The sequence below is a fragment of the Stegostoma tigrinum genome, chromosome 23 (genome assembly GCF_030684315.1).
Source record: "Stegostoma tigrinum isolate sSteTig4 chromosome 23, sSteTig4.hap1, whole genome shotgun sequence".
Lineage (NCBI taxonomy): Eukaryota > Metazoa > Chordata > Chondrichthyes > Orectolobiformes > Stegostomatidae > Stegostoma > Stegostoma tigrinum.
Window position 1 is genome coordinate 851338 of NC_081376.1, and position 26479 is coordinate 877816.

The following is a 26479-nucleotide window of genomic DNA, read 5'->3' on the forward strand; positions in this document are numbered from 1 at the left end:
GCAGAATCGAATTCTGATCTCTAGCACTGTGAGACATCAGTGCTAGCCACCATGTCACCCTGAAACATAGTTGGCAGGATTTGAACCTCTGTTGGGGAACCCCAATGGCTTTCGAATCCATGACTACAGGTCCTTAGCTTCAAGGTTGTTTGTCACTTGCTTTGAGAATAAGTTTTGTGTATAATAAACAATTACTTTTAATTTATTGAATAAGCCTGGTGGACATTGTTTTCATTTTGGATAGCTGAACAAAAGAAAGGCAATTAGCTGTTTTGGTAATTTAATCAACTCATTTTTATGAGTAGGTAATTGGTGGAGAGGTGACTATAAGTGCTCCTCTCATCACAACAGTAGCATTGATCATCATAAAAGGACATGACATTTCATGGATGCAGATTGTCAAAAGATGTGCAGTAAGAAACACATCAAAAGTGAACAGAAGCACCATGGGGTTCAAACAGAAAATGCTTGAAATGGTTTCATGAAGAATTTTCTTTACATGGGGCATGAGAGGCATAGTTCATCATCTGGGCAGGTTCCAAAGGCCTTCAGATACTGAGCCTGAAACATTGTCAGGCAAGTGTAAAGAAGTGGGACCACTGTAAATGGCGTAGAAGCTCAGGTTATTGTTACTAGAGGTCACTATGAAGAGGTATGAGGATCAGTATAAAGAGTAGGGCCTGGGTTGGGTGTTAAGATGGGCGATGGATGACAGATAAGGTTCAGTGCAGGAAATCAGTGGGAGCCAGTACCATGGATTGACAAAGGCAAAATATAAAAGCCAGATGGAGGGGTGAATAAAAGACTTGTCCATATCCATTATGGTGCCTGGTAGTCTGAGAGAGGTCTTGAGACATTTTTAATGGAAAACTGATGAAGCATTCAAAGAAGACAAAGGGATGGGAGCATAATGAGAACAAAGTTAGTGAGGAGTCTGCACATCTATTTTCAAATTCTAAGCTTATTAAACTGTAAGCCAATTATTCTTAGTAAGGGGTTGTTCATTCTATCTATCATAAGCTAAACTAAATTCTGTTAACATTCCCAGTCATCTACGTTTTCAACTCATTCTCACGGATACTTTTTGTAACAATTGGAACATTTCTAATCCAAGGTCCTACAGATTGTTCCAATGTAAGTTTCTTTTTCCAAGGTTAGTTACAAAGAGTGTTAGGTACTTTACACATATTTATCAGCTCAGGTCAACTATTCAAACACTCAAATCTGCTTTGATTGGAATTAGAAGTATTGTGTTTCAGTGACTGCTGATTTGGAGCTTGGTGTCAATTATGCAATTCACTGTATTTCATGTTTCTTTTGGGGGAAAAAAATAGATCCCTTCATGGACTTCAATTATTCAATAACAACTTATATTTAAATAGTGCCTTAAACAAAATGGATGAACGATTTCCACCATGAGTGTTGTGCCTGAGTAGGTTTTAGGGCATGGGATGGTTTTATGAAGGTGACAGGGGTCTTGCCTGATGGCTTGGAGACCCAGTGTTGGGACCTTCATAGCCTATTTCAGGAAGGCTCACCAGCTCTACATCACACTCAAGCAGGTTGAGAGGTCTCTTGTGTACATTCCCAGCACGAGGATTGCAGACTGGAAAAATCCACCTGCCCAGATTGGTGGCCAGAGCCCTGAAACGACCTGACTACAGGTACATAATGGAAGGGGTGACAACATGGCCTCGTGGATGAGAAGGGGTGGGGGAAGGAGAAGAAAGTTCAGAACCAGGAGGAGGGTGTGAATCCCAGCAGGCTGCACCACCCCCGACACAAACACACACACACACACACTTACACACACACACTTTTCAATGCAGGATCTCTCAATCAGGCACTGTATCATGTACCTTTGAATTAGGGACCCTCACAGCCTGCCAAGAGACCGTGCATTGCCTACTCAAACGTACCTGTTGTACTCCTTGTGTGGTGACTGGCCTGCCCCCTGCTGTTCAAGCAGGAGTGGCACCGGCATGATGTTCTGAAGTGATCATTAAAGACACACTCAACAGCCTCCTTTAGTGAGGAGACAGGAAGTCCAACCATGGGCCTTCCTACACTGGACTTCTTTTTGAAAAAGGGTGTTCATATACTATACTCCTGTGTGATTAAATGCCCTCCCTGCCTCAAAACACATCACAAGTGAGCGCACGTTTAATACCTCCTCAAAGGTTTGAGGGATACGGGATAAGGATTGAGGTTAGAACAAGAGGAACAGATTTTTTTTTGGTAACTTTTAAGACTGGCAGATATTAAGTCAAATGTTCAGTGGTGTGAATGCAGAGAGGATGTGGCAAACCTGATATCAAAAACAACAGAAACACTGCACCCTCCATTTCCACAGACCTGACAATAATCCAGTAATAATACTAAAGACATGTGCTGTAGAATCAGGCACAGCCCTAACCAAGCTGTTCCAGTACTCCTATAACACTGGTATCTACCTGATAATGTGGAAAATTGGCAAGGTATGTCCTGTTCACAAAAAAGCAGAATAAGTACAACCTGGCCAATTGCTGTCCCATCAGTCTGTCGGTGATCATCAGCAAAGTGATAGAAAGGGTATCAAACAATGTTGTCAAGTGGCATTTGAATGGGAATAATTGATGTTCAATTTGGGTTCTGGCAGGATACTTAGCTCCTGTCCTCAGTAAAGTTTTGGTCCAAATATGGACAAGAGGTTAACTCCAGATGTGTGGTGAGAATGACTGCTCTTGATATCAAGGCTACATTTGAGTGAGTGTGACATCAAGGAGCTCGAGCAAAACTGGAGTTAACATGAATCAAATGGAAAATTCTTCACTGGACGGATGCACAAAAGAAGACAGTTATAGAGATCTACAGCGCAGATAAAAGCCATTTGACCTACACCATCCTTTCAAAGAGCATCCCACCATCTTATCCCTGTAACCCTACATTTTCCACAGCTAATTCACATCCCTGACACTACGGGACAATTTAGCATGGTTCACCCACCTAACTTACACAACTCTGGACTGTGGGAGGGAACCTGAACACCGAGCAGAAACCCAACAGAAATGTGCAAACTCCACACAGTCACCCAAAAGTGGAATTGCACCCAGGTCCCTGGCTGCTGTGAGGCAGCAGTGTGAACCACTCTGCCACCATGCCATCCTAAAAGTTTATCATTGTTGGAGGCCAGTCATCCAAGCTCCAGGATATCTCTGCAGGAGTTCCTCAAGTTAGTGTCCTAGGTCCAAACATCTTCAGCTGTTTCATCAATGACCCCGTCATCAAAAAAGTCAGAAGCAGGGATGTTCACTGATGATTGCACAATGTACAGCACCATTAGCAATTCCTCAGGTACTGAAACGCAGCAGGACCTGCAAAATATCCAGTTTGGACTGACAAGTAACATTCACGTCACACAAATGCTAAGCAATGACCATCTCAAACAAAAGAGAATCTAAGCATTGCCTCTTGATGTTCAAGTATCATCATCGCATTTTCATCACTGAAACTCCTCTCCATCCCACCCTTACCATTAACATTCCAAGGTTTAATCCATGTCCAGAAAATCAGCTGGACTTACCACATAAACACTGACTACAAGAGCAGGTCAGAGCCTAGGAATTTTGCAACAATAACTCACCTCCTGACTCCCCAAAACCTGTCTGCCATCAACCAAACATAAGTCAGGAGTGTGATGGAATAATTTCTATAAACTTTAAAACACTAGAAGCTTGACACCATCCAAGAAAAAGCAGCTCAATTGACTGGCGCCACTTTTCCCACCTTCCAAATCATATCACCTCATATTTATTAGGGTTAAATTCCATCAGTCATGGATCTGGCCAATCTATTTGTATCCTTCTGTAAACTAGACCTTCTTCCTCACTGTCAACCACCAGTGATCCATGAAATTGCTCATCATCCCCTCCACATTCTCATCAATTTCATTTATGAATACCGGGCCCAGCACTGACCCATGTGTATGTCACTACGTACCAGGCTTCACTCACACCAACGAACAGTCTTCTACCACCACCCTCTGTCTCCTGTCACTAAGTCAACTTTGGTTCCAACTTGTCAAGTTACGATTCTATAAGCTTTTATCTTCCTTTATCAGTTTCCCATTTGGGATCTTGTCAAAGGCCTTCCTGAAATCCAAATAAAGCACATCAGCTGCCCCAACCTCATCCAAGCAATTCGTTGTCATCTCAGAAAATCCACCAGGTTTGTTAGGCATGGCCTGCCTCTGCCAAATCCATACCTACTATCCATGATTAAACCTTCCTTCTCTAAATGGAGATTAACTTTCTCCTTCACTATTGTCTCCAATCATTTCCCTACCACCCATGTGAGATTCACTGGTCTATCTCAACCACCTCTTATGAAGTGGAACCTCAGTAGCTCCCCCTAGATATCTGGCACCTCCCCTGTGGCCAGAAAATTTGAAAATTTGGTAATTACCCCTCTCATCTCACACATATAATTGGACCTAGAGATTTGTCCATTTATAAATTCACCAGAATCTCTAATACCTCATCATTTCTTAGATCGGTCTACTCTAGAACTTCACAGACCATCTTCCTGAACTCAGGAAGGGTCTGAGGAAGGGTCACCAGACCCGAAATGTTAACTCTGTTTTTCTCCTCCACAGATGCTGCCAGACCTACTCAACTTTTCCAGCAACTTTGTTTTTGTTCTTGAACTCAGTATTGGCATGCTCCTTCTCCCAAGTAAACACATATCTGAAGTAAAATAATGAAATGTGAGGCTGGATGAACACAGCAGGCCAAGCAGCATCTCAGGAGCACAAAAGCTGATGTTTCGGGCCTAGACCCTTCATCAGAGAGGCTGAGATGCTGCTTGGCCTGCTGTGTTCATCCAGCCTCACATTTCATTATTTTACTTCAGATATGTGTTTACTTGGGAGAAGGAGCATGCCAATACTGAGTTCAAGAACAAAAACAAAGTTGCTGGAAAAGTTGAGTAGGTCTGGCAGCATCTGTGGAGGAGAAAAACAGAGTTAACATTTCGGGTCTGGTGACCCTTCCTCAGACCCTTCCTGAGTTCAGGAAGATGGTCTGTGAAGTTCACACCAACGAACAGTCTTCTACCACCACCCTCTGTCTCCTGTCACTAAGCCTCACATCCAGCCTCACATTTTATTATCTTGGATTCATCCAGCCTCACATTTTATTATCTTGGATTCTCCAGCATCTGCAGTTCCCATTATCTCTGATACATATCTGAAGTACTCATTTAACATTCTACCAATGTCCTCCAGCTTCATGCACAGGTCTCCCCTTTACTCTGTTAATAGGCCTATTCTTTCCCTGGTTATTCTTTTCCCCTGTAAACACTTATAGAATATCCTCTCCCTAATCTTGCCTGCCAGTGGTTTCTCATACACTCTCGTTGCTATCCTAATTGCTTTCTTGAGCTTCCCCCCACCTCCCCACCAACCACTGTATTTTTGTACTTCACTAGGGCCTCCATTGTTTGGCTCCCTTTGCATCAGTTACAGAAACATTGGTGATAGGAACAGGAATGGGCTATTCAATCCCTGAAGCTTGCTCCACCATTCAATATGATCATGGCTTATCATTAAGCTGATACTCTAGTCTTGCCCTTCCCCTATATCCCTTGATCCCTTTGGCCACATGAGTTATCGCCACCTCCTTCTTAAAAACATATACTGTTTTGTCCTTAACCAGTTTCTGTACTGAATTCCACAGACTCACCACATAAGTGAAGAAATTTTTCCTCATGTCAGTCCTAAAAACTTCCCCTTATTTTTAAACTGTGAGTTCTGGTTCTGGACTCTCCAACTTCAGAAACATGCTTTCTGCATCTAACCTGCCGAATCCTGTTAGAATTTTACAGGTTTCCTTGAGATCCCCTCTTATTCTTCCAAGTTAAAAAGTGAATAAAATTCCAAACTCATTAATCCCAGTTTATATGCCAGTGCTCCCATCCCAGGAATCAATTTGGTAAACATTTGTTGCACTCCCCCTAGTGGAAAACCATCCTTCCTCAGATAAGGAGACCAAAACAGCACACAATATTCCAGGACTGTCCTCACCAATGCCCTGTGTAATTGCAGCAAGACTTCCTTGTTACTGCACTTGAATCCTGTCATGACAAAGCCAACACAGAGTTTGCATTCTACAAAAAACCAAAGAACTACAGATGCTGGAAATCTGAAACAAAACCAGAAATTGCTGGAAAAACTCAGCAGATCTGGCAGCAACTATGGAGAAAAAGCAAAGTTAATGTTTCGGGTCCAGTGACCCTTCAGTTCAGTTTGTATTCTTTACTGTTTGTTGCACCTCATACTTCCATGACTGGTTCACGAGGATCCCCAGATCTCATTGATCATTCCCCCCTTTCAATTCATAGACATTCAAATAATAATGTCTTCATATTTCTGCAGCCAAAGTGGATAAATTCATATTCATCCACATCATACCACATTGACCATGCATTTGTATACCCATTCAACTTGTCTAAATCACGCTGCAAGACCTCTGCATCCTCCTCGCAATTTAATCCTGCACTCAACTTTTGAGTCATCTGCAGGTTTTGGGACCTTACATTTAGTTTCCACATCTAAATCATTAACATATTTTATCAATGGCTGGGGTCCGAGACACAATTCTTGCAGAATCCCCGCTCTGGTATAAAATCTTTGATAATAGATTCTAGCATCTTCCTCACGAACAGTGTCAGACTCTTGATTTATAATTTGCTGTTTCTCCCGATAGGACTGGTAAATCTTCCCATAAGGATGTTAGTCCCATTCTAGTTCAGGTGCAGACTATCTGGTTTGTCGAGATCCCATTTCTCCAGAAATAGTTACAGCAATCCTTGTAGTATCCCACTTGTCACTATCTGTCATTCAGAAAAAGACCCTTTTACTCCTATTCTTTGTTTCCTATCTGCTAACCAATTTTCTGTTCATCTCATTACACCATCCCCAATCCCATGCACTTTAATTTTCCAAATTAATCTCTTATGTGGGACTTTTTCCAAAAAGAATTTTCTGTATGTCCAAATAAACAACAGCCACTAGCTCTCCCTGATCATCTCTACCAGTTACATCCTTAAAGAATTTCAGTAGATTTGTTAAGCATGATTTTTCTTTTGTTAATCTATGCTGTATATGTGTGAGTCTACCAATCATGTTTGTATGCTCTGCTATAAAATCTTTGATAATAGATTCTAGCATCTTCCTCACGAACAGTGTCAGACTCCCGATTTATAATTTGCTGTTCCTCCCAATAGGACTGGTAAACCTTCCCATAAGGATGTTAGTCCCATTCTAGTTCAGGTGCAGACTATCTGGTTTGTAGAGATCCCATTTCTCCAGAAATAGTTACAGCAATCCAGGAATCTAAAACACTCCTTCCCAACTCAAGCCACACATTCATTTGCTCTATCCTCCTATTTCTGTACTCACTAGTACATGGCACCAGAATTATGCTTAAGATTAAAATCTTTGAAGTCCTGCTTTTTAGTATTGCCTAGTTACCTGAACTCTTGATGCAAGACCTTGTCATTTGTTCTACCTTTATTATTGGTACCAATGTTTATCAGAGGGTCTGACTTGTCAGCATTCCACTTCAGGATGCCTTGCAGTCACTCAGTGACACAGAATCCCCACAAGATGGAAACAGGCCATTCGGCCCAACAAGTCCATTCTGACTCTCGAAACAGCATCCCACCCAGACTGACCCCCTATACTTTCCCTGCAACCCTGTATTTCCCACAGCTCATTCACCTAATTTACACATCCCTGAACATTATAGGCAGTTTAGCATGGCTAAGCCATCTAACTGTCAGAGGAAACAACTGCAGAGGAAACGCATATAGACAGGGGGGGAATGTGCAAAGTGTACACAGACAGTTACCTGAGGGTGGAATCAAACCTGGGTCCCTAAAGCCGTGAAATTGTAGTGCTAACCACTGGGCTGCCCTGAGCCTGGCACCAAGGAAGCAACATACTATCTTGGAGTCATGTCTGCAGCTGTAGAAATGCATGTCTCTTCCCCTAAAAAATGAGTCCTCATCACTATCGCTCCTGCTCTCTTCTTCCTCCCTTCCCTTGGAATCAGGTCACTTATGGTGCCGATGGTTCTGACTGCATTTCTTGAGGCATCAGTGCCACCCTCAGCTTCCAAAACAGACAACCGATTAATGAGCAGAATCAAATGCTATTTTCCTGTTCTCCTTCACTGCACGGTGATCAGCTATTCTCTTCGTTCCTCCAGTTCCTTAAAAAAGTGTGGTGTGAACAGCTCTTTCACCATGCTATCCTTTCAGCCTCATGGATATGCCAGTGTCTCCAGCCACTGCTTAATCTCTGAAATCTGGAACTCAAGTTTGTGCATGATGGGCGCCCTTCCTGCACGTGGTCACCGTGGATTCCGGTAGGATCTGTAACACCCCATATGTGAGAAGACACACATTTCACTCAGCTGATCTCACCAGCCATGATTTAAACATTCTTAATCTTCTTTAAACTTGCTTTGTCTTGCTAGCTAACTTTAACTTTATCCCTAAATAATTTTTATCCCTAAATAACCTTTTAAAAAAACTGTGATTTAAGTAGTATCAGTGATAATGGGAACTGCAGATGCTGGAGAATCCAAGATAATAAAATGTGAGGCTGGATGAACACAACAGGCCCAGCAGCATCTCAGGAGCACAAAAGCTGACGTTTCGGGCCTAGATCCTTCATCAGAGAGGGGGATGGGGTGAGGGTTCTGGAATAAATAGGGAGAGAGGGGGAGGCAGACTGAAGATGGAGAGAAAAGAAGATAGGTGGAGAGGAGAGTATAGGTGGGGAGGTAGGGAGGGGATAGGTCAGTCCAGGGAAGACGGACAGGTCAAGGAGGTGGGATGAGTTTGGTAGGTAGGAGATGGAGGTGCGGCTTGGGGTGGGAGGAAGGGATGGGTGAGAGGAAGAACAGGTTAGGGAGGCAGAGACAGGTTGGACTGGTTTTAGGATGCAGTGGGTGGAGGGGAAGAGCTGGGCTAGTTGTGTGGTGCAGTGGGGGGAGGGGACGAACTGGGCTGGTTTTGGGATGCGGTGGGGGAAGGGGAGATTCGCAATAAACAACTGCACCTCCCAGTCGCAAACCATTTCCACTCCCCCCCCCATTCTTTAGATGACATGTCCATCATGGGCCTCTGCAGTGCCACAATGATGCCATCTGAAGGTTGCAGGAACAGCAACTCATATTCCACTTGGGAACCCTGCATCCCACTGGTATCAATGTGGACTTCACCAGCTTCAAATTCTCCCCTTCCCCCACCGCATCCCAAAACCAGCCCAGTTCGTCCCCTCCCGCCACTGCACCACACAACCAGCCCAGCTCTTCCCCTCCACCCACTGTATCCCAAAACCAGTCCAACCTGTCTCTGCCTCCCTAACCTGTTCTTCTTCTCACCCATTCCTTCCTCCCACCCCAAGCCGCACCTCCATCTCCTACCTACCAACCTCATCCCACCTCCTTGACCTGTCCGTCTTCCCTGGACTGAACTATCCCTTCCGTACCTCCCCACCTATACTCTTCTCTCCACCTATCTTCTTTTCTCTCCATCTTCAGTCCGCCTCCCCCTCTCTCCCTATTTATTCCAGAACCCTCACCCCATCCCCCTCTCTGATGAAGGGTCTAGGCCCGAAACGTCAGCTTTTGTGCTCCTGAGATGCTGCTGGGCCTGCTGTGTTCATCCAGCCTCACATTTTATTATCTGTGATTTAAGTAGAGTTATTTATCCACTGCCTTCCCATGATGTCACTCCGGTTTTCTTTCCTTATTTTGGAATGAGTGTACTTATCTTCAGCTGTAAAGATTTTAAACTCATCTTTCGGGGCATTTCCCCCAGCAGACTCTGATTTCCAGGTTAAGTGGGCTCGAATCTTCAGCTGCAAAGTTTTTATGTTCATCATTCCATGCATTCCCCCACAGACTCCAACTCCAAGATACATGTTACCTCCAAAGAATTCTATTAAGTTTGTCAGGTATGATTTCCGCTTTTTATGAAGCTTGCTGACTTTGCTTAATTATGTTATGTATTTCAAATTGTGCCCCATTACATCCTTCATTTTGCCAATGACAGATGTTAAACTAACTCGCCTACAATTCCCTCCTTTTGTTTCCTTTTGCCCTTGAATAATTGTGTCACGTTAGAAATTTCCAATCCTCTAGGGCTTTTTCTAAATTTAAAGGTTCGAGGAAGATTACTATCAGCACATCCATAATAGCATCGTGGATGCCCTCATCCCCGAAAAACTGCAGTGATTCAAGAAGACAGCCGTTCACAACTTTCTCGAAACCTAAATAGGTTGGGGAATTAATATAAGCACAGCCTGCGACATCCACATCCCATGAACAAAAAACAAACATGCTGACGGCTGTGCTATGGATGGGAATTGAGGAGCAGACCCTGTAGTATATTGGTCAAGTTGAAAATAAGAACACCATCAAATGTCTCATTAATAAGTTCATTCCCAATAACTGCACATGGAAATGTTTGTCATCCGAGATTTGTAAGGAATGATTGGTTCCTAATGGGATAAAAATTCATTTTGGGTGGTGAAGTTTGATTGTTTTAGCTATCAGTTTTGCAATTCCATCACATATTCAACTGTATCAAAATCACTGTCTAACAATCAAATTGATACTGCCCATCTTGTACTAGCACACAAGAGTTTTAAGTCCAGTAAGTTTAAAGATGTTGTATTGGAATTAATAAATGTGTTTGATCTGAATGCTGCTAGTGTTGTTTTGAAAGTAAAACCCAAGGGAATAATATTTCCCAGTGGGGAAAAATACTGATTAGAACTGATGTAATCTGCATAGCGATCACTAGAATAGCTTGTCAGATAGTAGCAAAGTGCTTGAAAAGGACTGTGCGTCATCAGTACCATCAGCATAATCTGCAACACACAAAGAATGTGTTGCAGTGAGTTTAACTGTCTTCCTGCCAAACAGCCCTCCCACACAGGTCAAACACGCCCTGGCTACAATGGGAATAATATATCTTTAATCCAACTTCACCAGTGACAGCATGATTATCCTAAATGGTTTTCCATGGGTTCAAAACACAGTCAGGCTTTCAAAGGGCATTTAGTCAAAGTCACAAATTGTTTACACAGCACTAATGTCACTCCATTACAAATGTCACTCCAAAAATACAAAATAAACCAAAATAAAGGCATAATTGTATATCGAGTGTGAAATTCAGTGGCACAGATGGAATATTAAAGGCACTTAGATGGGAGGTGATGGCCTAGTGCTATTATCGCTAAAATTAGAATAAGGCTGTTGTCACATGTATTCAAGTACTTGGATAAATGAAAAGTCCACAAAGCTGCCATCTTAAGTACAAAGATAACTAGGTACAAAATCTTAGGTATAAAATAGAAAAATGAAGAAAAAAAGGTTTTAAAAAATCAGCATTGTAGTCCTTATAAAGCTAGGTACAAACTGTGAGGAATAAATTAGAAAAATAAAGAAATAAGAGTAAAAGTTGATCATTACAGTCTTTCCAAAACAGGGAGTCCAGGTTTAACTTCACCTTCAGGCCAGGTGTAAAGGCTGGGCTTCAATGATGCCACAAGCCTGCCCTGCACTTCATCAAGATTGAGAATCTGCATGGGGCTTCCTTGGTGTTGGGAGTCCATGCTGTGCTTCCTTGAGGAGGCCACATGTCTGCCCTAGGCTTTCATGAGGCTGGGAGTTGTGCTGGGCCTCCTTGAGGCTGCGTGCATGTGCTGGACTTTCTGGAGGCCAATCATCCATTTAATCTGCATTGGACTACCTGGATGCCAACCTTGAATCCACTCTGGCTCAACTTCACCACTGATGATCAAAATAGGATCCCTGTCTCTAGATCCAATAGATTCCCCACTGATCAGCAAATCCTTGTGCTTTCTGCTCCTGATACACAAGTATATCCAATATTGAGAGTGACAGCTAAAAAGGACATGATAGTCGGGTGAAATTTAGCTTCTCCCAACTCCAAAAGTTGAATAAGAGAGACGGTTCTAGTTTTCTGGTGGCTAGGATGTACACAGATGTACACAGAGCTAGAATATTAATTTGGAGACTTAGGTAATGTTCTGGGGACCTGAGTTTGAATCACTCCATGGCAGATAGTGAAAGATGAGTTCCATAACAATATGGAACTAAAAGTTTAATGATGACCAGGAAACCAATATTGATTATCAGGAAAAACCCAACTGGTTCACAAATGTCGTTGAGGGAAGGAAATTCCAGTCCTTAACTGGTCTGGTCTACCTGTGTCTTGAGACCCATAACATGTGGTTGACTTAACTGTCCTCTGAGCAGTTAGGGATGAGCAATGAATGCCGGTCTCGCTTATGACACCCACACCTTTTGAATGGGTAAAAAGAAATTGAAAAGTACATTACTGCAAGGAGCAGCAATTGACAATTCAGGAGGTTGCAAACTCCATGCAAGGAATTATATCTAGCACTTTTGATTTTGATTATTTGTGATTTTGTTTTCATTTTAAGGTGAGGAGTGTGCATTGCTCCGGCCTCAGGAGAAAGTGCTCACAAACATGGTGATCCACTTTGCTGTGGTGGTCTGGTATGGGCTACAGTCAAGCCAGCTGACCTGGAAGTAAGCTAGGGGCAGTCACGCAGGTTGTCAGGCCCTAAGGTGGGCTGTTTAAAAGGCTCACCTCAGTGCTGGCACTTTATCCCAGCTATAGTGAAAAATTAAGGGCCTCTAACCTCAGCCGTCACACTGCCTCACTACCGGACAAACCAATTTCTGGCCCTCAATTGAGAATGCATTTGTCTCTTGGAACAGCTGAGCCATAATTGCTGAAAGCTATGGCTCTCTGATTCTTTCTGTCAATCACTGAGCATTTATTTAGACCAGATTGAGGTTTCAAGTGTTTGCAGTTTCTGCTTTTGATGTTTCATTATTGATACTATTCCTTTCTATGGATTGTCACTTTGCTATGCCGGAGAGGCTTAAGCATTTTATCAATCCCGAGAGCAATGCTGTCAGGAGTTCTCAACTCCTGGTAGGATTATCCATGACATTAAGGTTGGAAGGGAGGAACGAGACAAAAGCACAATCCACAAGAAGTCCTCAGTGGCAAACAAGGTGGAATATACCCATATTATATCAATGGCTGCAGCAGCAGATGCAGGCTGCTGCCGTGGGGCGTGGGTCATTGAGGTTCCCTTGCCAGAGGAACTGGATCTACCTTCTGTCATTGACTAAGTGTCTGCTGGTGTGCAATAGCATTCCCACATCGAAAGATGTGCCACACAGGGCACCTATTTGGAGGAATTCCACACATTCCAAATGCGGCAAAGGTCTTGACGTGATCAGTGAGAGGTTGCGGGGACAGGATTGTGTGATCTGCAAGTCCCTAGCTTTGGACTGGCATGAAGGTGATGGTGTTTCACTCAATCTTTTTGCTCTTGGAATAGGAATCAGCCACACAAAGACTCACAGAACCCATAACCAGTGACATGGAAGTTCCTAGGTGGACAATCATACTCATTAGCAAGTGATCACTGATGACAGATAAGTAATAGATCAAAACGTCACACCACTGGTGATGATATATTAAACAAACATAAGATGCTGTTAAATCTTTAAGCAGTTAGAAGGTTTTAATTGATTAATATGTACATGTAAATCCTCAAATTCTATTCAAGTCACCGCCCTGAGAGAACTAAATATTTTATCAGTATAAAGAAGATGTGACATTTTAGGTCAGACAATGCATGCTAGGTGTGAGGCCTTGTTTAGAATCTGTTTTTGTTTTGGTTTGGAGTCAAACTGGTTTTATTTCTAGAACATAGAACAGTACAGCACAGAACAGGCCCTTCAGCCCACAATGTTGTGCCGACCATTGATCCCCATGTATGCACCTTCAAATTTCTGTGACCATATGCATGTCCAGCAGTTTCTTAAATGACCCCAATGACCTTGCTTCCACAACTGCTGCTGGCAACGCATTCCATGCTCTCACAACTCTATTTCTGAAGTAGGAATTTATAAAACACCACCTTAACTGTCTATTTCTGTTCAAAATCCACAAAATTTATAATGTATCTGCAAATATAAATTCACCCCACAGATTTACATGAGTCGTGTGTGTGTGTGTGTGTGTGTGTGTGTGTGTGAGAGAGAGAGTTATTGTGCGCATATGTGTGTGTGTACACATGTGCGTGTGCGAGTGTGTGAGAGAGAGAGAGAGTGTCTGTGTGTGTGTGTCTAGTGTGGTGGGTGATACGGAGTACAACGTAAACCCAAGATCCCAATTGAGGCCGTCCTGATAAGTACAAAACTTGGCTTTCAGCCTGTGCTAGGTGACTCTGCATTGTTGTGTATCCCAAAATCTGCCTTGGAGGACATTTACCCAAAGATCCGAGACCAAATGTCCTTGACCATTGAAGTGTTCCCTCTCTGGGAGGGAACATTCCTGTTTGGCGATTGTTGTGTGGTGTCCATTCATTCATTGTCGTAGCGTCTGCATGATTTCGCTATTACATCCTTGCCTGCAATGTATGAGATAGACAATGTTGGCCAAGACGCGAGTATCTGCCATGCACGTCGTGGGTGGTGTTCCTACACGTGACGGTGGTGTCCATGTCGAAGATCTGACAATGTCTTGCAGAGGTTGCCAATGACAGGATTGTATAGTGTTGCAGCCAATGTTGTCCTGAAGGCTGGCTAGTTTGCTGCAAACAATGGTCTGTTGAAGGTTTGGCAGTTGTTTGATGGTGAGAAGTGCAGTGTATGAGGAGGATCTTGGTGAGGTGCTTATTGTCATTGTTAATGTGTTGAAGGCTGCGAAGAACATGGTGTAGTTTCTCTGCTCCTGGGAAGTAGTGAACGATGAAGGGTACCCTATCGGACGTACCCCGTGTCTGTCTTCTGAGGAGGTAATCACGGTTTTTCGCTGTGGCACATCAGAACTGGTGATTGATGAGTTGAATATCGTATCCTGTTCCTATGTGGGCATCTTTTCAACACCTTCAGATGTCCTCTGTGTTTCTCCTCATCCAAACAGCCTATTGACCCATTTGATCAAGATCCCTTTATAATCTTAGAAAACGTTCTTCACAGTCTACTATGCCACCAATTTTGGTGTCATCCTCAAACTTACTAACCATGCCTTGTATATTCTCATCCAAATCATTTATATAAATGACAAACAAAAAGGGGATCCAGAACCGATCCCTGTGGAACACCACTGGTAACAGGCCTCCAGTCCAAAAAGCAACCCTTTACCATTACTCAGGGATAGTAAGAATTGCAGATGCTGGAGCCAGAGATAACACAGTGTGGACCTGGAGGAGCATAGCAGGCCAGGCAGTGTCAGAGGAACAGGAATGTTGATATTTTGGTTTTGGACCCTTTCTGTCTCTGTCTTCTGCCATTAAGCCAATTATGTATCCAATTGGCAAGCTCACCTCGAATCCCATGTAACCTAACTGTACTAATTAGTCTACCAAGCAGAACCTTGTCAAAGGCTTTACTAAAATCCAAATAAACAGCCTCCCGCATTGCCACAGTGACGCCATCCAAAAGATGCAGGAACAGCATCTCATATTTCGCTTGGGAAACCTGCAGCCCAAGGATATCAATGTGGATTTCACAAGCTTCAAAATCTCCCCTCCACTGACCACATGCCAAAACCAGCCCAGCTAGTCCCCGCCTCCCTAACTATTCCTCCCACCTCAAGCCCCACCCCCATCTCCTACCCACTAACCTCATCCCAATCCCCCAACCTGTCTGTCCTCCCTGGACTGACCTATACCCTCCCTAACTCCCCACCTACATTCACCTTCACTGGCTCTAACCCCACCTCTTTGACCTGTCTGTCTCCTCTTACCCTATCTTCTTTATCCATCTTCTATCTGCCTCCCCCTGTCTCCCTATTTATTTCAGAATCCCCTTCCCCTCTCCCATTTCTGAATAAGGGTCCCGACCCGAAACATCAAGCTTTCCTGCTCCTCTGATGCTGCTTGGCCTGCTGTGTTCATCCGGCTTCACACCGTGTTATCTCAAACAATGTCTACTGCTCAGCTATCAATCATTTTTTGGTAATTTCCTCAAAAAATTCAATCAAGTTTGTGATTCACAATTTTCCTCGCACAAAACCATGCTGACTATCCCTAATCATTGTTTGCGTCTCTAAATGTCCAGAAATCCTATCTTTTATAATCACATCCAACAACTTACCCACAACCAAAGTCATATGCACAGGTCTATAGTTCCCCAGTTTCTCCTTACAACCTTTATCAAACAACAGTACAACACTAGCCATCCTCCAGTCATTAGGCACCTCACCCATAGTTATAGATGATGCAATTACTTCTGCAAGGGGTCTCGTAATTTCCTTCCCTACTTTCCATAATATTCTGGGACACATTCGATCAGGCCCCGGAAATTTATCCACCTTTACATTCTGTAAGGCCTCCCAAACTTCATCCTCAGTAATATGAACTGTTTTCAAAACATCAAAGTTTATTTTGAGAGAGAATAGCAACTGCAGATGCTGGAGAATCTGAGATAACAAAATGTAGAGCTGGATGAACACAGCAGGCCAAGCAGCATTATAGGAGCAGGAAGGCTGACATTTCAGGCCTAGATCCTTCATCAGAAAGGGTTCGAAACGTCAGCTTTCCTGCTCCTATGATGCTGCTTGGCCTGCTGTGTTCATTCATCTTTACACCTTGTTATCTTAAAGTTTATTTTGACTCCATTTCTTTCTCCGCAGTAAAAATGGATACAAAATATTCATTTAGTACCTCTGTCAATTCCTGGGGTTCAACACAAAGATGACCTCCTTGATCTCTAAGAGGTCCTGCCTTCTCCCTCGTTACCCTCTTGCTCTTAATGTATATGTAGAATGACCTTAAGACCATAAGACATAAGAATGTTTTTGGATTCTCCTTTACCTCATCTGCCAATGCAAACTCATATCCCCTCTATGCCTTCCTGATTTCTCTCTTAACAATGCCCCTTCACTCTTCATATTGATTAAGAGATCCAATTGAAGCAAGTTGGCTGTATCTAAAATAAAATTCTCTTCTATTCTTGACTAGAACCTCCATATCTTTATTCGTTCATTGTTTCAGTCTTCAAGGGAAAAAAATTACAGCATTCAGACACTACAGAATTTAAAACCTCTAATATATGAAGCATAAATAATTACATTAGGAAGATATGACTTGAAAAAATACTGTCTAGAAGTGTTAATATCAGAGATGGGCCAAAAAGAAGAAATAATTGGACATCTTGGGGCTAGTAGTTCTTAAGATGCAGCATTACTTAAACTTAAGACCAAATATGAAATCCTAAGCTAAATGAGTAAACAAATTGTATTCAATTGGACTTACCGTTGATGACGTAAATTGTCAAAACGTAAAAGCTACAGATATTTTGAAGCAGCAGTACCAACTTTAGACAATTACTTTAATTTGAGAAGAAATAATTTTCTTGAAAGAACACGATTTAACAAAACACTTCAGTATTCAGGGGAACCAATGGATAACTTAGTTAACTTTCTATACAGATTAGTTGAAAAAATGGGAGGATGAAGCTTTAAAGTCAAAATTCATAATGAGATAGAATTGTTGTCAGAATTGTAGAAGATTCTTTGTCAGATTTATTATAGGCAAAAGAAGATTTGACATTGGAGAATACTATTCAAATTGTGCTGGAAACAGAAACCAAGTAAAATAATGGAGAAATCATGAGAAAAGAAGGAAACTGTATCATGGGATAGCAAGAGAATCTATTCACTGTATAAGCTACAAACATTCTTAAGACACATGACAAACCAACACAAAGAGTAGACCAAAGAGCAGAAACTAACACTGTGTGAATGTTCCAGAACAAATACAAAAGCAGCAAATGCACAACCAATACCCAGCTGTGACAAATGAATAAATCCGATAAACTACAAGTCTTGTCCAGAAGATGCGCAGAAGTAAGACATAGTTGTAGGGTCTCAAAAAGTCAATTGCCTACTCACACAAAGATATTAATTCAGGAGATCCAACATGTTTAGAAAATATACTCAATGCACTAGTAGGGGATATTGGGTGATCCATCTAATGTGAGTTTGACAAAACTTGTTTATGCCCATGGACATCTTATTTATTTGAAGTAATTTATATAAATTATAATTAGCAGAAATTATATTCCATGGAAACTAAACTATTTGGTCCATACAGTGTAATTTGTACGAGTAAATGTATGCTATATCACAAAGAAGTTAAGAGGGTTGAAAATGTATAGGAGATTTACAATCAACACTTCTTACTTTTGAACCTGTGCATATTATTTGATCTCAACCAAGATAGCATACAGGTCAAGAGAAACTAAGTTTTCTCGACTCTATCCAAAGAGAGACTTGTCTGAGAACAATAGTAAAATATTTAATTAGGCTTCCTAGACTCATGGAGAAACTCAAAAAGAAGAAAACAATCGATTACTTGTGTTGAGAATTGTTTTGTAGTGTAAAAAGGAAATTTGTGACCAAAGAGTAGAAATGTTTTCCATTCTTACCAGCACTGGAAAATCTACAGATGAGGAGAGTGATTAAGGGGAAGGTACATGTTAGGACCAGTAAATCATAAAGAAAGGACAAGCAGAGACAGTTAAATGAACACTACGGTACTAATAGACTCAAGTGTCTTTATTTCAATGCAAGAAGTAAGTGTTATAGGTAAAGCAGATGAGCTTGTAACCTAGATCATTACATTACGATGTTGTGGCCATTACAGAGACTTGGTTGAGAGAGGGACAGGACTGGCTGCTCAACATTCCAGGATTTTGTTGCTTTAGATGATATACAGAGGAAGCTAAAAGAGTTTAAAGAGTTGCATTACTAATAAGGGGAAATGTTACATCAACACTCAAAGAGGACATTTTGGTGGGCTGATCTACTGAGCACGGTGGCTCAGTGGTTAGCACTGCAGCCTCACAGCGCCAGGGACCCGGGTTCGATTCCAGACTCGGGCGACTGTCAGTGCGGAGTTTGCACATTCTCCCCGTCTGCGTGGGTTTCCTCCGGGTGCTCCGGTTTCCTCCCACAGTCCAAAGATGTGCAGGTTCGGTGGATTGGCCATGCTAAATTGCCCGTAGTGTTCAGGGGTGTGTGGGTTATAGGAGGATGCGTCTGGGTGGGATTCTTCAAGGGGCGGTGTGGACTTGTTGGGCCAAACGGCCTGTTTCCACACTGTAGGGAATCTAATCTAATCTAATATGGAGAGAGCTCAAAAATAAGTTGGGCATAATTACTATGATTGGATTACATTATAGGCCCCTGCAACAGCCACCGAAACATTGAGGAACAAATATGTAGGAAGATTATGGAAAGGTGGAATAAGAACAGAATTATTGTAGTGGTGACTTTAACTTCCCCAACATTGATTGGGACTCCCTCACAGCAAGAGGCTTAGACAGGGCAAAAATTGTTAACTGCATCCAAGAGGGTTTCTTGAAACAGTATGTGGATAGTTCAATGAGAGGAGGGGCCATACTGGACCCTGTACTGGCTAATGAGCCTGGCCAGATGGCTGACCTTTCAGTAGGACAGCATTTTGGAAACAGTGATCACAACTGCTTAAATTTTAAGATAGCTATGAATAAGGATAAGTCAGTACCTTGTGACAGGTACTAAATTGGGGAGGACAAATTATAAAAATATTAGGCAGGAGCTAGAGAGTGTTAATTGGGAGGAGCTGTGATCAGGCAAGTCCACATTTGAAAAGTGGGAATTGTTTAAAGACCTGCCTATGAGCATTCAGGACCAGCAAATTCCAGTAAGGAGGAAGGACAAGATCGGCAAGGTAAGGGATCCTTTGACAATGAGTGAGGTTATGAATTTAGTCAAAAGGAAAAAGAGGCATATGTGTGGTTTAGGAAGCTAATATCAGACAGGTCCATGAGGAATATAAAGGAAGCAGGAAAGAACTCAAACAGGGAAGCAGGAGAGCAAGAAAGGGCTATAGAATGACCTTGGCAAGAAGGGTTAAAGAGAATCCTAAGGCATTGTATACATACATTAAAAACAAGACAATAATTAGGAAGAGGGTAGGACTACTCAAGGATAAAGGAGGGAACTTGTGCTTGGAGACAGAGGATATGGGTGAAATTCTAAATGAGTACTTTGTGTCGGTATTCACCCAGGAGAACAAAGAGCAATACAGCACAAGAACAGGTGCTTTGACACTCTAAGCTCATGCCAACACATTTTTCCCTTTGATATTAAAACTGCCTTCACACAGGATCCGTATCCCTCTGTTCCCTTCCTATTCGTGTGTTCGTACAGGTGCTTCTTGAACGCTGCTCTTGTGTCTGCTTCTAGCACTTCCTCTAGCAACGCATTCCGGGCACTTGTCATCCTTTGTATGAAAAATTTGCCTCGCACATTTCTTTTAAACTTTCCCCTCACACCTTGAACCTGTGTCCCCTAGGTTGATATGGAGAGTAGTGAGATTTGTGTGGAGTATGTTAACATGCTCGGGCATTTTGAGAAAGAAGTGGTGTTGGGACTCTTGAAGAGCATTAAGGTGAATAAAACCCCAGGTTATTGAGAGGGGCAAGAGAGGAGATTTCTGGGGCCTTGACCAAGATCTTTGTATCTTCACTAGCCACTTGAGAGGTCCTGGAGGATGAGTCAGTAGCTAATGTTGTTCCTCTGTGCAAAACAGGAAATAGGGACAATCCAGGAAACCACAGACCGGTGAGTCTCATACCAATGGTTGAGAATCTATTAGAGGGAATTCTTAGGGGTAGGATTTATGAGTGATTGGAAAAGCATGGCCTAATTAGGGACAATCAGCTTGGCTTTGTGTAGCGCAGGTCATGTCTTACTAACTTGACTGAATTTTTCAAGGAGGTGGTGAAGGTGATTGATGAGCAGACAGCAGTGGGTGTTGTTTACATGGATTGTAGTAAGGGTTGTGGAAAGATTCCTCATGGGAGGCTCATCCAGTCGATTAAGATGAAGGGAATCTACTGTGACTTGGCCACGTGGATTCATGATTGGCTTGCCCTTAGAAGACAGAGGGTAGTGGTGGAAAGGTATTTCTCAGGCTGGAGGTTTGTGACTAGTGGTGTTCTGCAGGGATCCATCCTGGGACCTCTGCTGTTTGTGATATATGTACAAATGGCTTGAATGAAAATGTAGATGGAGGGGTTAGTACATTTGCAAATGATACAAAGATTGTTGGAGTTGTGGATGGTGGTAAAAGGTTGTCAAAGGATACAGCGAGATGTAGACCAATTGCTGATATGGGCGGAGAAATGGCAGATGAAGTTTAGTCCATGCAAGTGTGAGGTATTGTACTTTGGGAGATCAAAAGTTGAGGAAAAGTATAGAGTTGATGGCAGGATTCTGAAAAGCATTGGTGTACAGAGGGATCTTAGGGTTCGAGTCCATACCCCCCTGAAAGCAGCCACACAAGTAGATAGAATGGTGAAGAAGGCATACGGCATGCTTGTCTTTATTGGTTGGGGGAATTGAGTACAAAGAGTCTGGATGTCATGTTATGGGTGGGGCGGGGCTGGTCAGTGGGATTGATATAGGTGAGTACAGGTCGGCAGTGGTGGGGAATGGTCAGTGAGGTGGGACAGAAGACAGACAGGTTGTGTCAGGTCAAGGAGGCAGTGACGAGAGGGAGGGTTGGTCACAGGATGAGACCAGGGGTGGGGAGATTTTGAAGCTAGTGGAGTCCACATTGAGGCTGTCGGCTCCTAAGGCCAAAGATGAGGTTTTGCTCCTCCAGTTTCCTTCACTGTCCCACCTACCTTCCCCAGCACCACCCCTCCTCTCTCTATTTATTTCAGAGCTCCCTTCCCCCTCACCCATTTCTGAGAAGGCTCCCCATCCAAAACGCCAGCTTTCCTGCTCCTCTGATGCTGCCTGCCTGCTGTGTTCCTCCAGCTCCGCACTGTTATCTCTGTCTCCAGCATTGGCAGTTCTTATTGTTACTGGTGTCATGCCGTAGGTTGAAAAGATTTTAGTTCGGCCAAATCCAGAGTACCGTGTTCAGGTCTGGTCGCCACACTACAGAACTAATGTGGAGGCTTTGGACAGGATGCAGAAGAGGTTTACCAGGATGCTGTCGGGATTAGAGGTTATGAACTATAAGGAAAGGCTAGAAAAACTGACGTTGTTTTCTGTGGAGCAGCGGAGGCTGAGGGGAGACTTATTAGAAGTCTATAAAATTATGAGATGCATAGATAGAGTTGACAACCAGAATTGTTTTCCCAGAGTTGAAATGTCGAAAGCCAGGTGCGTGCATTTAAGGTGAGATGAAGAAAGTTCAAGGAAGATGTGAGAGGCAAGTTATTTACACAGAGAGTGGTCAGAGTGTGGAACCCTCTGCCAGGAGTAGTGGTGGGGGCAGATACAACAGACACGTTCAAGAGACTTTTAGACAAGCACAAGAATATGCAAGGAATGGAGGGATATGGACTAAGGGCAGGTAGAAGGTATTTGTTTAATTTGACATCGTGTTCAGCACAACATCGTGGGTTAAAGGGCCCATTCCTGTGCTGTTCAATCCTATGCTCTATATTCTATGATGTAATTTAGCAAAGATTGCGAGTAGAAGCAAATACGGATGAGAGTGACTGGCTGAAGCCACTGAAACACATTGAGCAATAATTAACTGAAGTTGTTGACAATGATACTACCTGTAGAAAAATTGTTAATACAGATCTAATTTGCATGTTGGGTGAAGTGACAACCTAAATTCATAAGGAACATTCTTTCACATAAATTCTTTGGCTTGCAAAGCAGAATTATCAGTACTAATGACAGAGATAATGCTCAGGAATTAGCAATCATGATTGAGGATGAGGTAAATCTCTGAAGCACCACTGCAACAACTATGGAGGGTGAATGAAAACATCAAACCTAATCCACATGTTGAAGTACAGATGTATCAGAGATTGAGAATAAACATTCGCTTGAATAAAATGGGGATAAACTGCATATAACTCCATGAAAGACAGAACAGGTGGGTTATAGGGGGACAGGTCTGAGTGGGATTCTCTGAGGTTTGGTGTGGATTTGTTGGGCCGGAGGGCCTGGTTCCACACTGTAGAGATTCTGATTCTATGAACAATATCCACAGATTCACAACACAATCAAAAAGAAGAAAATCAGCAATCCAGAATAATGCGAAGAAGAAATGGCTTATTCCCTAAGCAGCTGTCTTCCGTGATGGAAGTTCATGAGATAAAGCAGTCTTCAGATGATCTTATGGGCGGCTATCTAATTCAGCAGGGAAATGTTCTGCTGTCAAAGATACTCAGGAATTTAAGAGACCTTCAGGCAAGGAGCACCTGTATCCACAGAGTCCTCACAGTTTAATAATAATACATAGCTTATTATTGCTGGATGTGCCTGGTTGCTATCATGCAATAAACTAAAAGGTAAGAGGTTCTCCTTGTGAATGTTTGTTACTAATTGGTCTTCTACCACTGGAAGGTAAAGTGGTCCATGAGTACTTGGACCCAGTCAAAGAAAAAAGATCGGTGGCAGACATCTTCCACCCACTAATACCACTGCATGAATTGCAACCCTTTAAAAACTTGCCAGAATTGCATTCAAATTGTGGTGGGGTGAGCCATGCCATCTCCGAACTGTCCATGTTGACATTGCAGGGTGTGACCCAAAACCCAAACCAGCCTGCATCCTTTCAAAGACCTGGTAAAAGTCTGGAAATGGATCTGGGAAATGTCCTGTAATCATAGCCCTGCTTCCTTTATCTTTTAAAAGGACTCCCAAGTCAACCCAACTCAGTGAAAATCCAGTACTTGGAATCCAAAGTCCTTCTCCTGCTTCACATCACTTTGTGGTAAAATGTTACAAAAGGAAGTGTGGAATTAAATCTCTCAGCTAGCATATGGCATATCTTTAAGAGACATGCTCATGACCTTATAGTGTAAAGGTGTCAGACTTCATCTTAATTGCAGCCATTTAAAACATGGTATGCTGCCCTTTGTAACTGAATAGTTTAATAGTAGCCCAGATAATGATGTGCCTGTGCAATATATACAGCTATTAGGAGCTGCAATAGACATCTGTTAATGTTTCAGGATTATGTTATCCATATATCATTCTAATTTTACAGGTGCTAACATAACTATTGCCTCATCAAATACAAGTACCCTGCTGGAGGCAGGTCAAAGGGAGAAGTGGTTCTTACAGGTTGTGGGAAAACCAGCATGACAAAAACTGAGATAATGGGAACTGCAGATGCTGAAGAATCCAAGATAACAAAGTGTGGAGCTGGATGAACACAGCAGGCCAAGCAGCATCTCAGGAGCACAAAAGCTGACGTTTCGGGCCTAGACCTTTCATCAGAGACCTCTGATAAGGGTCTAGGCCCGAAACGTCAGCTTTTGTGCTCCTGAGATGCTGCTTGGCCTGCTGTGTTCATCCAGCTCCACACTTTATTATCCATGACAAAAACTGATTTTTTTTTTCTGATGCCAAAAACATACATAAAATCATTGAATCATACATTCAAGTATATTAGTAATTATTATGCTGCATTGTTCAGTGCATTTGCATTTGTATTCCATCAGCCAGTGCAGTTCAAGTCCTCGTGGTATTATCAAGATACTATGGGACTCACTCAGCTATGGTTAGTAAATGTCTGGAAGTATCAATGTGAAGTTCCATGTTGGTGTTTTCAAGCTCCACGAGGCTGCGACGGATCTCCATCTGTTGCCGAAATGCAATCATTAATTGGTCCCTCAGTCGGTCCAGCTCCCCTCGATTGTATTGCACTGAATGTTGTTGTACCTCAGCTGGAATTACATAACAAAATTACACATGAATGATAATACAGAGACTACTGTTCCCTTTGGAGCTTTTCTCAAATCATATTTGAGGACTTAGGCTCACTGGTTATTTATTACCCAGTTTATTCCTTCATCAGCCAAGCAGGCTGGCGGTTGTGGAAGTGGGCTCCTTATACCTATTGCAGCAATGTCCCGTCTATTCTCTGCCAATAAATAATAGGGTTTAGATTAGATTACCTATAGTGTGGAAACAGGCCCTTCAGCCCAACAAGTCCACACCACCCCTTGAAGCATCCCACCCAGACCCATCCTCCTATAACCCACATACCCCTGAACACTACGGGCAATTTAGCATTGCCAATCCACCTAACCTGCACATCTTTGGACTGTGGGAGGAAACCGGAGTACCCGGAGGAAACCCACGCAGACACGGGGAGAATATGCAAACTCCACACAGACAGTCGCCCGAGGCTGGAATCAAACCCGGGTCCCTGGTGCTGTGAGGCTGCAGTGCTAACCACTGAGCCACCGTGCCGCCCTGACGATGAAAGTCAGTCTCACTCAGGTGAACCCCTCACCTTCAATGAATTGTCAGGTCAGTCACCTAGAACCTAGCATCACACTTGGCAGAACACACTGTTACCCATGGAAATTTTTAAATCACTTGTAATTTTGCTTGTAGTTTGTACATTTTTCTATGCTGAGGAGACAAAAATTAGGGAAAATATCTCTGACAGTTTTCTACATTTTGTTTTCTTTCATGGAAAAGAGACATCAGTGTCAAGCCCACCCCCTGTTGCCCATCCCTAATGACGATTGAACTGAGTTGCTTGTTCGGTCATTGCAGGGGGCAGTACAGTGTCAGAAACGCTGCCACGGATCTGGAGTTACATGTAGTCCAGATGAAATAAGGATGGCAGATTTCCTTCCCTGAAGGATATTAGTGAATTAGATGGGATTTTACAATAATCAATTGTGGGTTCATAGTCTCCACTACTGAGATGAGCTTTTAATTCCTGAACACAAATTCCACCAACTGCAGTGATAGAAATTGAACTTATATTCACAGAACATTTGCTTTGACTTCTGGATTGGCTGGGTGTGATATCAAGAGCATTTATATATCAAAGTTGGTAGATTGCTTTTCCTAAAGGAGATGAGTGAATTACATGGGTTTATTTGGTCACCATTACTGAGAGAGCCTTCAATTTCAGATTTTATTGATTGAATTTAAATTCACTCAGCTGTTGTGGTAGTTTATTTGCATTAGCCTCAATATGTACGAAATGAGTCTAGTGCCATCATCACCAAACCATTGTCTTCCATTAATTCTTCCCCTAATTTTAAGATCTTGGCTCCTTTTCAATGGAAGATCTTCATTGAAAACAGCAAAGTAACAGGTGTGCCACGCAAATGCCATGCAATAATCATTTTCAATAAGGGACAATCTAACCACCACCCTGTTACATCCAATGAATGGCTCCAAATCAATGTGTTTGTTGATGGAGTTCCGGTTGGAATGCCATGCTTCTCAGAATTCTCGTGCGTGTCTCTGTTTGGCTTGTCCTAGGATGGATGTGTTGTCCCAATCAAAGTGGTGTCCTTCCTCATCTGTATGTAAGGATACTAGTGATAGCGGGTCATGAACATCAACT

The 26479-nt window shown here is 42.6% G+C and overlaps 1 protein-coding gene across 4 annotated transcripts in view; it reads right to left on the reverse strand.

The window, feature by feature from the left end:
• Positions 1–26479, reverse strand: part of si:dkey-26i13.8 (kinesin-like protein KIF19) — a 291207-nt gene that overhangs the window by 129511 nt on the left and 135217 nt on the right. For all 4 annotated transcript variants that reach the window (XM_048552702.2, XM_048552699.2, XM_048552698.2 and 1 more), the window contains exon 11: positions 24656–24830. In XM_048552702.2, coding sequence (XP_048408659.1) covers positions 24656–24830 — 175 coding nt within the window. The remainder of the gene's footprint in view (positions 1–24655; positions 24831–26479) is intronic.